The 15,668-nt window shown below is 39.6% G+C and overlaps 1 protein-coding gene and 1 long non-coding RNA gene across 2 annotated transcripts; one reads left to right on the top strand and one right to left on the bottom strand.

The window, feature by feature from the left end:
* Positions 1–936: 936 nt before the first annotated feature.
* Positions 937–10,514, bottom strand: GORASP1 (golgi reassembly stacking protein 1). The gene is made up of 9 exons (XM_035316795.1): positions 10,311–10,514; positions 8,336–8,416; positions 7,063–7,266; positions 5,986–6,072; positions 5,502–5,632; positions 4,824–4,962; positions 4,056–4,200; positions 3,530–3,685; positions 937–2,870 (listed from the first exon to the last, which is right to left on the bottom strand). Exons 1-9 carry the CDS (start codon positions 10,371–10,373, stop codon positions 2,590–2,592), a joined length of 1,287 nt encoding a protein of 428 aa, XP_035172686.1. The 5' UTR covers positions 10,374–10,514; the 3' UTR covers positions 937–2,589.
* On the top strand, positions 2,737–4,052 carry LOC118161440. Its single transcript, XR_004748028.1, has 2 exons — positions 2,737–2,885; positions 3,535–4,052. It is a non-coding gene; the product is annotated as an uncharacterized LOC118161440 (long non-coding RNA).
* Positions 10,515–15,668: the final 5,154 nt, after the last annotated feature.

Here is a 15,668-nt window from a genome sequence, read left to right as displayed (position 1 = left end):
CCCACAGCTTCTGGGAGCAATCATCATCTTCACCACCACCATCATCCAGGTGCTCTGGTTCACTTGGGTTGTCAGAGGCAGGGCTCGGTGAAGATGAAAACAAGAGCTTTACCTAATCCTGCTCTAACACTTGAGCTCCTGGTGGCCTCTTTGAATTTAACATCTGCCAGACTCATGGCTTCAGGCTTGACTATTTAGGGAACAAATCAGGTCTGGAAGCTTATCCTGTTGTCTGGCCACACTGAGCCACTGGGCAATGCCAAGCCACAGCTGTGCTGCAGCCAAACTTTAAAATTCATACAAGGTACATTAAGCTAATAAATAACCCCCCTTTGTCTGTTGTGCCCTCCACATGGCACTGCTGAGCTAATCCTTCCTCTCTCTGCGAAAGATTTACCACTGTCAGGTTTAATAGATGACCCCAACTATACAGCTGTCATATATACTGGAAGCAGCACTTGGTTGGACAGCACCTGCTTGATTGCAGATTTTCTTTTTCAAATCCTCAACACAGAAGTGAACCACTCAAGCCCTGTTAACACTAGCTCTATCTTGACCATTCTACTTGTTTGAGATGGAGCTTAAATATTTTTTTGCACCTGGCCTCGCTTCACAGCCTTTGTGGGGTACCTGCCTTATCACAGTAGAATGTGGTAGTGGACTTCCCCTGATATTCCCTTCCTTAAATCAGGAACAGTGAACATATAAGTGGCACGTTGTCAGTGTCAAGGGGGGTGGCTGTCCTGGTGGCTGTGCTTGCAGCAGGAACGAAAGGCAGCAGGCCTGGGGCTCCAGGACAACTGGATCCTGTCCCCTGTAGCACAAGATTTGGCACCAGCTCCTCCCAGGACTTTCTACTAGTTTTTTTTTTAAGGTTATATTCTGAAATTTAAAAATCCTTGTGAGCTTTTCCATTTCTGCACCCACAAGTAAAAGAATACATCATTTCTCTTTATTTCAACTAGGAAATGTGAAGTACTCAACAGGTACTCTCCAGAGCTTGTCAAGGGACAAGGAACTGGGTTGGAGGCTACCCTTCACCTAGTTTAGCTGTCATTTAAGTGCTCTCTGTTACAAGAATACAACACACTACTGCTAGAGGTTAACAGTCTAGGGGATTTTCCAAACTGGCATATTAGACGATTGTCCTTTAAATGTTATGAAAAAGGCATCAAGTCTTAAGGAACATAACCATCCCCCCAGATCCAATTAATATGAAGCAGGCTGGACAAAGACTGCTGAAGCATTAAGCTGTTTATTCCTGTGACATTTGAAAGTAATTTTGACATTTCCTGCTCTGAAATTTCAGAAGGGTGCTTATGGTACAGCATCACTTAAGTGTACTGCTACAAGCTTAAAAACAGGGTTGATAAAAGGTGTACCGCTAGAACCAGCCCTAAACAAACAACAATAACAAAAACAAATTACCTTTAGCATTTGGCTGTTTGCTCTTCTATCAGTCAGCTAGGGGAAGAAAATAAATTTCATTTTAGAATTACGGAAATAATAAACTTATTTCCCAGACCATGCAGACTAGATTTCAAATCCTTTAATTCTACTACCTGTACCTAGGGCTTAATGTATTTTTCTATTAAGTAGGAAGAGGAGGATTGTTTTGACCATCCTGACCTATTTTATGGCAAAACAGTATTTAAGACTAACACAAAGATTACAGAATATAAAGGACAAATTCTACCAAGTGTTATACTCATCTGAGAACCGTCTTATGTTGCTACTTCATCTATGTGATTTTGTTGGAGCTGAGCTGTTGCAGGCAACCCCGTGTGACTGCAACTCCCGATCCTGCATGGTTACTAGAGTCCAGATGAGTCAGTCATTTTGCATCCTGATCTCTGTAGGGCGCAGTGTGAAAACACACCACGAGAAGGGGAGGAAGGAAATTTGACACAGGCCTGCCAACTACATATACATTAGTTCATAGATTGTACCTAATGTACCCAATTCCCTTAATTTACTGAGGATTTTCATCACATTAGCTGCACTAACTACTGATTAGGAATACCTTCACTCCAGATTTCAAATTCCATGACAAATCACGGCCCTGAGGTGTATAAAAACACCCTCATGTTTTTCATTGTTCATTTCATATTTACTGTTCACCACGTAACACTCACTCAGAAGCTATTCCGAAGCAGGTTTAAACAAAATAAAGCTACAAAAAAGATTAGTGTTGCTGCACCGTGTTCTATTCCAGTGTCTTAATGATTTGTATGAAAATAGTAACTAGGTAAATAGAAAAGCAGAGGAAAAGCTATTCCTTTGTCACTACAGAAACCAAGACACAACTCCATTGAAGACTCCGGTCTCCAAATGGTTCCCACACTAGTTTTGCCTTTCATTCAGTGATTTTGGACAGCATTCAAAAAAGTTTGAACACAGATCATCTATTAAACAATGATTACAGAAGACAATAGAATATGTATTCCACCTGAATATGCTTTTCTGTTTTTTATACTGTTGTCTACACTAACAAAATAGAACAGCTGTAATTCTTTCAAGATCAGAAAAAATATTCCAAGCTGTAGGATTACAGCATATGGCCATCTGTAAACAAAAGAAGCATCCATTTCACTCGTGACCTTGTGCAGCTTCCTCTTCTTTCTGTTCACACGCTTCTTCATCATCAGGTTTCATCAGAGTAGTGGATAATGTGCTCTCAAAACTGTTTAAGAGTACTGTTTCTTGGTTATTGGAATCAGTTCCTAGTGTTGTTTTTGAAGTGATTTCATTAGGAAGAGCAAAGGAAGGCAAAGAGGAAGCTGTAGGCAGTAGGTGGTCCATCTCAGGCTGCTTGGCTGAGGCTTCAGAATACATCATTAAATCTCCAGGGTTCAGAGTTGTGGCGTTCTCTGGAAAATGAAAAAGTAGTTAAAAAACAAGCAAACACCAAAACCCATCCAGCTAACAAACAATGCCTCTGGGTTATCACATATGCAGAGCATCACCTTGAGTGGTACCTCTTACAGGAACATGACACAGATTCACAGCTGCCAAATACATGACCTGTTTTTACTCAGTTCTGCAGAAATCCACAAGATCTGATGATGCAGTAAGTTTTAAGAGATACTTAGCCATCTGGCCTATTGCATGCTTATGCATGTAAGAGCATCCATAACGTGAAATTGTTTTGTTTTAAATAGAGGAGTCATTATTAAAACTGCCATTTTTTTACTTTTGTGAATACAAGCCTGTGGTACAAAGACTCATTTACACAGAATTTAGAAATACCTGCTTTTAAGATCAGGTTAATTTGGATCATCAACGTTTTAAAATTAATGACAGAAGTTCTACAACTTCATTAAAAAAAAAAAAAAAAAAAGGCTGTTACTTTTTGCACGTTTCCCATATCTGATTTCTGCTGCTATATTCATCTCATTTTAGCTAAGTCTCCTTTCTCATTTTTCTCGAAAACAGCTTGTTTCCAATAAGTATAATACACTTGATCAGGCATGAGTTGCTGCCATTCTAGAGATCAGGTCAGAGGCCTGGAAGTCTTGAACACACTTACCAAAGTAAGCAGAAGGTTCACTGTTTGACATGAACTTTTCAGTGCCTACTAACGTGTCTGCTGTTGGCATGGTGAAGGAGGCAGATGAAGTCACGGTGGACATTTTTGTTAAGTCAGGGAGTTCAGGAAGTGAAATGCCAGACATGTCTAGAAATCCTGAAGAAAGGAAGTGTTCCAGTACCATTTTAGATTAACACAAAATTCCAGATTCAAGAAGATACGTTATGTGCAGATTGAAATCGTTTAACTCCATATTATTTATTAGATAAACACTACTAAATGTAACCTATCAAGTCAGTGGAACAACTTTTACAGAATCTTAACTTTGGTGAAGCTCCACAGTAGCAAAATTCTGCAACTATGAAACCCCCTGAAGTCAAAAAACTTTAAGGAAAACACCAATGCTCATACTTCTGCATTTAAGTCTCAAACTTCTTTAAGACCTTTTTAGTTTACTTAAATGCCACCTAAAGAGTTGCAGAGGACCGGAGGAAGGGGTGAGGCATGCTGAAAAAAGCACACATACCTGGATCCATAACTCTCTGGAGAGGGGGAGGAGAAGAAAGTGAGCTTTCTGGCGAATACCCACTCATTTCTTGACCTGTGGAATGCTCCAAGTTCATAACTACTTCAGAGGTGTCACTTTGGGAAGTAGGTGCCAACAACGGAGTCTGGAATGACACAGTAAAAAAGGAAAAGCATCTTTTTAAGCTGCAAGTTTCACCTGAAATCAACCCTCCTATGACAGTGTTCTGCCTCAGTCTCCAAGTACGTCATTTCAGAGAACCTGATCATCACACTGCTGTTTAGGACTGGTTCCAATTAATTGTTTCCAAGACTGTGTTCTTAGAAGAATGGTTGATACTTAATTCTTGAAGGTGTATTTTATTTCATAGTGAGAAGGGCATTCTACTGTGGTTCTCACTGATTGACACGGGTGTTGTATGCACGTTGTCAAAACAGCAAGTATCTGTCAAAAATATATGAAAAACTAACTGGAATATCTGTAACTGCATCCGAATACCCAACTACAATAAAGAATATGGAGGGAAAACCAGACGGAATTTTGAGGAAATAAAGGGTAAAGCTCAACAAAGGGAATTTCTCTTTCATGCTGTCCTTCCTGTCACCTGCTTGGCATCATCAGCTCTTACTCTCCCTTCACCTAAGTTCATTTCATTCAAGCAAAACCGTATGCTGTACTCAAATACACTGTGTTATGAATCTTAAAACAAGCTGAAGTCTTTGAAATTCCAGAGGACATGCCATAGATACGATCTTATTTCTTACATACCTCTGTGTAACCATTAGTAGATGGTGTGGGAGTTCCAGCTTCTGGTAAGGGTGAAGGTGGTTTGCTTTCTGGCTTTTTCTTCGATAAAGACTGTGTTGGAATTCTGTGCAAATAGCCATAACCAATGCCACATCCTAAACTGTGCAAGAAAAGTAAAACAAGGCTTGAGAAAAGGTGTTCTTAACAAAGCTAGGAAGCGTTTTGAATTCTGACTTTAAAGCAAAAAGAATTTTATGTCTTTAAACTGGAGTAAGACCTGCAAAAATCATTTCAGTTACTTACAGTACACAAGGAATACTCTGCAATTGATAATTAATCAGAAGCTGAGCTACTTATCTCTTAGTTTCTGTATCTTTACAAAATTTATAATCTGACCTGATCTGGATTTTGTTCTCGATTTACTGAATGCTTGACTGTGAGAATGCAGTTAGTAAATCTGCTATCAGGGAAGTGAACACAGGTTTTGCCATCTATGTCAACTCAAACAGGGCTAGATCCAGAACATGCCTAATTATTAGTTCTCTTTTTAAAAAAAAAAAAAATGGAAGAATGAACATTTTTTTGTGACAAATGTAAGGAAGTTGAAAACAACAAGCTGTAATTGATATTTTTAACAGGAGCTCAATTAAAGCGAGTGTATAACCTGTCATCAGCCAGTGACAGTCTGGAGATCAGTACCTTCCTTCTCCACCCCAAGCTCCATTGGGAGTCACAACTACCTCTCGAATGGAGTCTGCTTCAGTGTTATAAACCATCAGCTTCAGCGGCTTTCCCTCATGGGATTCAATCAGTGAGAAGAAGTCCTCTGACTAAGAAAAAAATAGTTATTAAATTTAAATGTGTAAGATGAGGAGCTGGAAGCAAATCAGCATTTCAGGCAGTTACTTCAACATGAGATAGTAAAAACATAAAGATGGACTAAAATTCACTGGTGTTGTTTGATCTTTAGGGGCATCTTTTTGTAATAGTCTGATTTTTTTTTTTTTTTTTTAAAAAAAGGTACCTCAGTCTTTAAGCATCTCATAAACACCAGCCTCATGAAACCCCCAATACTATCCCCCATACATTTGATGTGCAAGCAGTTGCAGATATAAGAGAAACCCTACAACATAAACATGGCAGGCACAAAAACAATCGCTGCTTGAAGGAACATGCACCCTACCTCCTGTAGAATCTGATCAGATCCAACAATGTAGTCAGCATATGGCTGCAATCCAGCTACAGCCGCAGGAGATGCAGGTTCAACATCCTGTGAAAGAATGACACGTCATCTGTGCTCACAGCAGAAGAAATTACCCAGAGATCAAAATGGAAAGCTAACTCCAAGAACAACATAAGGGAAGAGCATTTTGTTTACGGGACAAAAAAAAAAATCCTCGAATAGTTTACATATAGGTCTTGTAGGATATGCTGAATAAAAATAAGACCAAGATACTACCAATTCAAAATGAGATACTTCAAAGATGTTAAGATGCTTTTTTTAAACAAACAAACAAAAAAAAAAACAGAAAACAAAATGGCCAGTTTTACCTAAGCTGTTCCTATACTTCCATCTCTCCCTTTAAATTTAAAGTGTTTTTTTTTTTTGGTGCTTTTTATATATGAATATTACTTTGATGAAGTTGAACCAACAGAGACACCAATTGAACCAAAATCATTTTTTGCTTTTGCCACTGATTCTTCAACGTAAGACAAAAAACAGCCTCCTCCCCATCATACAGTCAGTGTGGTCTGGTTGGAATGTAGTTAATTTTTTTCAACCGTACTAACAATTCCCAACATGTTCCTGTTCAAATGGTTCAGATGAGCTTTCAAGACTGTGTTCACTTCTTGTGATTTCAGCATTGCACTTCCGTACTCAAACTACTCTTAAATACTTGGAAACAATGTTGTATGAGCACTAACAAGCCACCAACTGAGTCCACTGTACTTAGCATGAAGATGCAGGTGAAATTCCCATGCTTTATCCGTAGGTCCTTATGAACATCTCAGAGCGTGAACTACCACTTTTTCCAAATACTAAGTGGCACATTCCATCTGACAGAAAATTAAAAAAATACATATAAAAATGTTTCAGGTTTGAATAGTAAGAAACCTTTTCAATGCTTATGCTCCGTGCAGAACAGTCCCCAACAACAACTGAATATTAGTATCTTGCAGGAAGTTATCAAATGGCAATTTACTTCCTGTTCTTAGCTTGTTAGACAACTTGTTGGACAAGCAAAGAATTGCGTCTCACCAAAACATGCCACACGTGTTCATTGGCTCCCTGGAAACTGCAGAACCTCACACTGGCTCCAAGAAGACCTTGTCCTCCCCACATGTTACTGGGGACCACCTCCACCTCTCTTATTTTCATTGTTTTGATATTATACACCTCCAGCTTCACCGCTTTTTCAGCATTTGCCTTCAGCAGATCCTTCAACGTACTGTTTTCTTTATTCTGTAGAGCACAGAGAGAGATGCATGCTTAACATTTCTAATTGCACTTGTAACACAGACATCACACCTGTGGCAGAATTTGAATACTAAAAACCAAAACAGTCATTAGACTCCACATTTTATGATCAGTCCCAGAAGCTCAATTTTCTATTATTAGAAAGATGTCAGTACTGTCAGCTCATGTTCCTCCATGAAAGTAATTACTACTCAGTTTCATCACTTAACTTTCCTTTTCTTCCTAACTGCTGCTGAGTAACAGGAATATTAAATCTTAACGGTGCAATCAAAACAATAAGCAACAACACTTCATGCCTGATCCCTGTCCTTACTCCATAACCCTTCAAAAAACCACTGCAAATTGGCTGTGGAAGGGAAGTCTCTTTGGGAGCATCTCAGCAAACTACACTTATTTCTGTAATGTCATCAGATGGACTGATCTTCCACCAAAATCCGCCATTATACTGAACATTTCCAGAAAGATACCTGCACTAATGCACAGTGAATTCAGCTTCCACGTAGCCAGGATGAAGCACACAGCCAAAGCTGTGAGCCTAATTAACCAAAACAATACATTCAAGTTTGCTCAACTCTTCTTTGGTAACTCACCATACGGAACTGCGTTACCAGCCTTAAAGTAAAAGCTCACCGGCCACGTGGCGGTTTTCTTCTTGTTAATGATTCTTCTTTGTATTTTATCAAATCTTGAAACAGGTTTGCTTAAACAAATATTAAGGTGTTACCACTGACTCACTAGTTCAATAATCACCTTGTGGCAGAAAATATGCACGAATGAGTAGTATCATAAATATTGTGTTAATCTGTTGAGAACTTAAGGTGACTAAAGGCATAAATAAGACTCTTTCCTCAAATTTATATCCAGCCAGAAAAAAAATACTTTAAACACTACCAAGTTTTACTTTACCTTTTTAATACCATACCCACATCCAATACAACATGCTTTCTTATTCTGACAACTTTGGCTTCTACCTTTCATAATTACAATAGCCATGCTTTGTACAGGAAAGAAAAAAAAAAAAAAAAAAAAAAAAAAAAAAAGAGAAGAGACTTACAAGCCTAGTGTGTCCTATTGCAATGATGAAATCAAAGAAAGGTTCCAGTCCTCCTTGTTGAGCTGGGGAGTTTTCCTGAACCTGCAAAGGATACAGTTTTTTATTACTATACATGGATCAGTAGTTACATTAACTGACACGGTGTTAATCTTTAGACTCGATTCAATATTTACTTTTGATTGAACCAGAAAAGAGATACCAAGTGACAGACCTTGGGAAGCAGTCCACGATTTTGAATTTATTTTTTAGAACTAAGAACAACAGGTGGCCGAATTAAGCTGCCAAATATAGGTTCTGAACCCCACGCAAGAAATAAGTATTGCAATGCAGAGTGCAAAGCATGGAGTAACCTAGTACTGAAGACTCTGGAGAAGAGCTTAGTTTTCCAAGTGCTGCTTTGGGACTTCCTTCTGTACTACTAATTACCTGAGCTCTTGGAGATTCCCCAGTTAAAGTACTATTTTTTCATAAACACAACTTCCAACAACTTAAAGCACAGTAGAATAGGAACACTTAGTATGCTACAAATGCATGGCTAACACAACTGGATACATGCAGAGTATATCTTTTAGAAGCATAGCAGCAAAGCAACTTAATGCTAAGGGAACCATTGCAAACATCCTAATACTGCTTTACTGTTAGTGAACACCGAAGTACAGCCTGTAACCTGCAATATATTTGAGTCCTGAAAGCCATCCCATGCGTCCAGTGGCTAAGTTACAACCCACACATCATCTGAACTAAGAAGTTCAATAGTTTCATATACAACAGTTACAACTGCTACATTTTATAATTGGTTTCACGCTATATCGTAAACCTTTTCGCTATTAAATAAAGCTGCATCTGTACTGGGGCTATTCCTCGCATGGCTGTCTATGTGGGTTAAAGAAAAATATATATATTAGCATAGTTACTTCAGCAGGAACTTTAAAAGTGAAAACTCATGCTTTATTATCAAATAGTCAAGACAAGCCATATTAACCACAGTGGGTGAAGGAAGCATCAACTTTCACCACAACCACGAAGAGCATCAACAGCAAATTGCCACATTACACTGAACCAAGCTACGAGGTTAAAACAAACAAACAAAAAGTTCTGTCTACATTCCAATTCTAAATTATATGCAAGAAGCCTTACAGTGAAGCTATCATACAGCACAATGTCAAGCATTAAAATGTACACAAGAAGAAGTACGTGGAAGTTATTACAGAGCTCTCAACACCTGTCCAGATGTCCGAGAGCCATACAGATTCTCACAGGGAGCTGGAAGTTGCAAAAAAGTGTGCAGTGTTTTTGAAAACCAAGTGACACCCCGGCAAAATTTGCATGAAATGCCTGGAGGAAAAACAAACAAACAAACAAACAAAAAAAACAGACTGCCTCCTGCACACCATAGGTCACAAAATTCAACAATCATCACTCAGTCAACAGACAGCTAAGCAATATCGTGTACTTAACAGAAAAAGGGGGAACATTTAGTGACCGATGGTCTTTTCTGACAGAATTTAGTCAATGAAGGAGGCTGACAAAAGCAGATGGAGCGAGCATACCAGTACCCCAACCGCATCTTTTAACGCCGGGAAGCACAAACTGCTGATGGAGTGGGAAGCAGCACGTTTCTGCTGTTGCTTGGAGAAGAAAACCAGCGGATAAAGGCTAGCACGGCTTATTTTGGCTCATTTAACAGCTGCTAATACGGCAGAGGGAGAGGCTACGGCAAACCAGCCGCCACACCGGCGGCCTGCGAGGAGCGGCCCCGAGTGCAGGGAACCCGGCGGGGAGCGAGGTAACGCTGCCGGTGAAGGAGCCCCGGAGCCTGTCAAAAAGTTTTGGGGCTCCTCAGTGGAAGCCGCCGGGCCGGGGGACCCCAGGAGCTGCCGGCAGCCGCCGCTCCTCCCCTGCCGCCGTGGCGGCCGCCGACATGCCGCTCCCTCCCGGCCATTCCCCCTCGTCCCCTCGGCCGCCGCCTCCTCACCCCGTGGACGTGGAAGCCCTCGGCGCCGCCGTCGGGGACCTCGGAGCTCGAGCCCAGCCCCATGCCCACCAGGACGGGCGGCAGCTCAAGAGTTGTCGGCGGGGAGCATCGCCCGGCCCCGCGGAGGCCTCGGAGAGCCGGCGGCGGGGAGAGGCGGGCGGGCGGTGTGAGGCGGGGCCGCCCCGCTCTGCGCCAGCCCCGCCGCTTCCCGCCCGGCCGCCATCTTGTTGGGGGCGGGCAGCGGCCGCGCCATGACGGGGCTGGGCTGGGGCTGGGCTGGGGCTCCCCGCCGCTGAGGGAGGCGCCCCCTGAGGGAGGGAAGACAGGGATGGATTCTATTTATTTATTTATTAATTTATTTTATTCTTCTTCACATACACTCGTAAATCAGGGAAATAAACGAATAGTTGTCTGTTGTTCTCATTCTGACAGCTTTTTAAAAATTACACTCCTGTACGTAGAATCATTGGATCATTAAGGCTGGAAAAAGCCTCCACGCTCATCTGGTCCAACCATGCCCCTGCCACCAATGTCACCCACTAAACCATGTCCCTAAGCACCACGTCCAACCTCTCCTTGAACACCCCCAGAATGGTGATGTCACCACCTCCCTGGGCAACCCGTCCCAATGCCCGGCTGCTCTTTCTGAGAATAAATGTTACAGTCCATAATGACATTATTTTTCATAGAATCACAGAATGGTTTGGGTTGGAAGGGACCTTAAAGCCCACCCAGTTCCAACCCCCCTGCCATGAGCAGGGACCCCTCCCATCAGCCGAGGCTGCCCCCAGCCCCATCCAGCCTGGCCTTGGGCACTGCCAGGGATGGGGCAGCCACAGCTCCTCTGGGCAGCCTGGGACAGGGCCTCACCACCCTCATAGCAAAAAACTTCTTCCTTATATCTAATTAAATCTAAATCTCTTCCCTTCTAGTTTAAAACCATTACTCCTTCTATCACTACACTGATAATGTGTTTTACCAACACGCACTTACCACATTTCAAAAGAGAAAGTGTTTATGTTCCGTTCATCCCGGTAGGCATATATTATCTATTATGCTCAATAAATGTATTTCCACTAGCTGAGCCAATTTGAAAACTTGGAACTGAAGAAGCAAACCAATGATCCAGTGTTGCTGTTTTTTAAGGTCTATGGAGCTTCTTGTTTAGGTAATTATTAAGAAGTGGTGATATTTCCCTTCCCTCTGAAATTTCATATCTGTTCCACTCTGCTCAGGATGAATTCTTCTGATTCTGCCTTTTAGTCCTAATCTTCAGTAATAGAGGAGTTCTGAAAGTTTTCAGAGTAATAGTAGTAATTTGAAGCAATACTGTATTAATGTAGGTAAAGTGCCAGCTATATTTCCTCCATGAGTACTTTAATTTCAGTATAAAACATCCATTTTAGTTAAACTATTTGGTACTCACTGCTTGAACCTCTGAGGTGTCATTTTTCCAAAGGATCTATCCACATCATTCTTGTGGTTCAAGTGTGATGCATAAAGACAGAGCAATAAATAAAAGCTGTTTCCTCCATCCTTTGCCTTTTCTTCCAAGTGAAGCTCTTAAATTCCCTGTCACTTCAATAGCTATTTATGCTCAAAAGCCATGCATACTGGCTCATCCTGACCAGGATATTCTTAGGATCCTTTTTAAGGTCACTTTTTCCTGTGTAATTTCCAACATGGGATTGCAGATCTGTGCATTATATTCATTGAGTATGTGGTAGAAGTGCATGCAAATAATCAGAAAAAAGAAAAGTCTTAAACATATTTTTTTCTGTGTTTCCTGCTACACACATTTGGGAACCTTATTACACAACTATATCTTTTCTTAAATTTTCTTAAAAGTGTCTTTTATAACAGATGGGCCAATGAAACACTGTGGAGCTGGCCATATAATTGTATTTCTACAAATATTAGAAGTAAATATTTCTTCAAACATACCAAAAATGGATGCCAGAGTCTGTAGCACACCTACTAAACATCCATAATAAAAAATAAGTCTAATGGGTACCTGTATGTTACATTCTTGGGAAGGGTCCACGTGCCTCTGATAAAGGGATGACTGTCTGGCAGATCTACTGGAGTTCCCAAAGGGGTTAACAAACATACAGGAAGAAGTGATCTGGTTGTTTAGATTTCCAAAAGTCCCTCATAAACACCTCATCAAGGGCTTTTAAGGAAACTAAGCAATCATACCATAAGGTATCTAAACAGAAGATAGGAGTGAATGATCACTGCTTGGAAAGATCATCCACGAGGTACTGCAAGAACTAGACCCTACTTTTCCTCATATTCCCCAAAGTTTGGAAAAAGGAAATGGCAGGAAATGTCAAATTATACTGATACCATGGAATTATTCAGAACAGTAAAAATAAGGAGCTAATTCTGGAAAAAATCCAGAATTACAGAAAGATCTTAGACTATAGGCAATATCAATTATGTAGGTAATAAAACCTCAGGTATAATTAAGTGTAGATAAACATAAAATTATCCATATGGCGAAAAATCCTGACCAATTCGATGTGTGAAATGGTGGCCTCTGAGCGGTTCAACAACAGCCTGAATTGAGACCTAGAGTTTACAAAGTGTCATTTCAGAAATCAGTAATAACCAAAAAGAAAATCCACTAAGAACTATAAAGAAAACAACAGAGAATAATAAAGAGGGCGTTGTTGAATTATCATATGAAGTCATAGTTTTCTCACATCTTCCCATTAAAAAAAAAAAAAAAAAAAAAAGTAGAAATGAAAATGGGCTTTAAGTATAATTAAAGGTATCACTAGTTGCTCATAGGTATGATTAGGTAAACTAGGGCTTCTTCATTTGGTTGAGAAACAATTGAACGACTGAAGAGAGGATGTACTACAAAGTAATTTGCAGTACAGAGAGCATAGTCAGGAATTGAGTGTTTGCTCTCTTTCAGTTTAATAATAAGGGAACTGTTGAAACAGTGAGGGCACAGGTTCAAAGCAAGCAAAAGACTGTGATTTTTCATGTAACACCTAATAGTTCTTCAGCTCCCTAACGCAGGAGGCTGTAATGCCAAGAGTTTATTTGGACCCAGGGAGGCACTGGGCTAATTCACTGAAGAAAAATACAGGGAGGGCCAATAGGTACACAGAAACCACTACAGCAAATTATATTTTCTGAGCTGAAACCATCTGAAGGCTGGGAGAGCATTTGAGGGAAGTATCATTTGTACTTGTCCCAGTCAGTGTTCGCTATGTGCTTTAGAGTTGCTGTTGCAGGTTGAGAGCAGGCTGGATGTGGCTTTGGTTTGACCCAACTCATAAGTCAATTCATAAGTCAATGCTCATAGCTCCTTATCCCTTTCTATGCCATGTATTTTACACAGCTATTTTAGAAACACGCATGCACTGAGAACAGTTTATTGTGGTAGAGCTTGTAAGTTAAATGAGTTACTAGTTAGACTGTGGCTCAGGGTTCATTTATACAAATCACTTTTAAAGTGATTGCTAATTGTGTCTGAATCAACCATCCATCTGCAATGTCTCTGCAGGTGAAATACAGGATGCTAACTCACAGCTGGGAAATGACAGAACCGTTCTGATGTTTCGTTCTCTTGTCTTTTGGTGCTCATTTATGCACACAAAAGGTGTAAAAATATAGGCTTTTCTTTGTGTTTGCTTGTTTTTTTGTTTGTTTGTTTTGTTTTGTTTTTTCCATGTGTTTTAGATATTACTTCTCAGAATTTTGGCAATACATTATTTTATCCAGTTATCCATATTAAATTAAGAGTTGTAGAAGGGAAGAAATCTAGAGGTGATCTGATAAAAGTAGATATATTTTAAGTACAATTTTGTCCAGTTTGCTAGGTACCAAAATTGTACTGCTGTTACTAAAATTACTGAAAAATTGAATTTGCCGTGAACCACTCTTTTGCAACACTTTTGCGTTTATTCAGAAAGATTATTTAGTTCATGTTTAACACGTAAGCAGTGTTGTCGTGTTCAATTTGTCAACTTATCCAGAGCTTAGAGACTTCAATAAGTTATTGAACAACAGCATTACACAGGGGAATTCACAGTGACCATGTTATGATATTCTTATGACAATAAATAAAGTTTTTGTTTTCATGCATATATCTTGAAGTAAATTCTGTGCTACGCCAAAGATTTATTTTGACTGGTTGCACGGGTGTTTCTAGAACATCAACACAAGAGTATTCCAGATTCAAAAGAAAACACTAACTAGTAGCTATTTCACAGCATCATAGAATTATACGGGTTGGAAGAGACCTTGAGAGATTGTCCAACCCCCCTGCCAAAGCAGGTTCCGTAGAGCAAATTGTATAGGTAGGCATCCAGAGTCTCTTTCGGGTATTGCATTTATGCATAAATTTGTATTTGGAATATGAAACTTGTTATGCATTCAGAGTGTTTCTTCTATTATAGGTAATCCATTTTAGGAATACAAAGATCCTGAAAGACACGGAACACTTACAGCTCCCATGGGAGCGACACAGTACCTAGAAGCAGTTAGGACAGAGCAGAAGTCCCATCTAAGGTGATGGGATGTTTACATTCAATATCATTGAGGAATTGTATGTTATTTTTCAGTTTGTCTTTCTGCAAAAAAATAGTTCATTTTTCAAAAATGTGACTTCTAAAGGAGAAGAGTTTACTAATTTACTTTCCAGTCTGGCAAATGCTGAACAGTTTTGATTTCAGTAACACTAGCAATCTGATAAGTTATGTGCATATGAAATTTAACACATTTAACACTTATATATATATATATATATATATTGTGTATCTCTTTTAGAGCTGGAAAACAAAAGAAACAAAAAATGAAGGGGCTAATTAATTATATTGCATAGGAATATTCTTATAGCTGATGTGTAAAAATGTTGAACCACTAGATAGAATGCTGAAAATATCCCCAGGAGCTAGAGAAGGAGTGTATAAATGGTATCTCATCCATAACAAGACAGAAGTTCTCATTATTTAAAAAGTAAAATGAAATAATCAGACTTTTAGCAAAATACAAGAAAATACATAAATGTATAATGTACTTAAGATTATTATTATTTACATTTTTGTGTTTAATATAAAACCTGAGAAAATTCATTTAATTTCAAATGGATACTTCTACATAAATCCAAACCTCTTCATCTTTCTGTTGAGGAAGAATATTTATGCTTTGGTTTGGTTTGGTTTGGTTTGGTTTGGTTTTTCTGCAGTGGGAAAATAATATAGTGGTCAGGTGGTAAAACTGCTTAATCAAGTCTACTTACAGTTTGTTACAACTTTAGAGTTACTTTGATGTAATTACATGCCAGAGGCAAGCAGTCTGGAATACAAGGCTTTCTGAACACGTCTTACAGATAACTCC

Source organism: Oxyura jamaicensis, chromosome 2, assembly GCF_011077185.1.
Source record: "Oxyura jamaicensis isolate SHBP4307 breed ruddy duck chromosome 2, BPBGC_Ojam_1.0, whole genome shotgun sequence".
Classification (NCBI taxonomy): domain Eukaryota; kingdom Metazoa; phylum Chordata; class Aves; order Anseriformes; family Anatidae; genus Oxyura; species Oxyura jamaicensis.
The sequence above is the reverse complement of the archived record's forward strand: the minus strand, read 5'-3'. Positions and strand labels throughout refer to the sequence as shown.

What these genes read in the sequence shown, in the direction of transcription:
- GORASP1 (XM_035316795.1), bottom strand. Translation starts at nt 10,373, where the DNA reads ATGGGGCTGGGCTCGAGCTCCGAGGTCCCCGACGGCGGCGCCGAGGGC. An exon ending in CTGATCAGATTCTACAGGAG is followed by an intron (nt 5,633 to 5,985) that starts GTAGGGTGCATG and finishes TTTTTTTCTTAG; the next exon opens with TCAGAGGACTTCTTCTCACT. An exon ending in TGAACCTTCTGCTTACTTTG is followed by an intron (nt 2,871 to 3,529) that starts GTAAGTGTGTTC and finishes TTCATTTTCCAG; the next exon opens with AGAACGCCACAACTCTGAAC.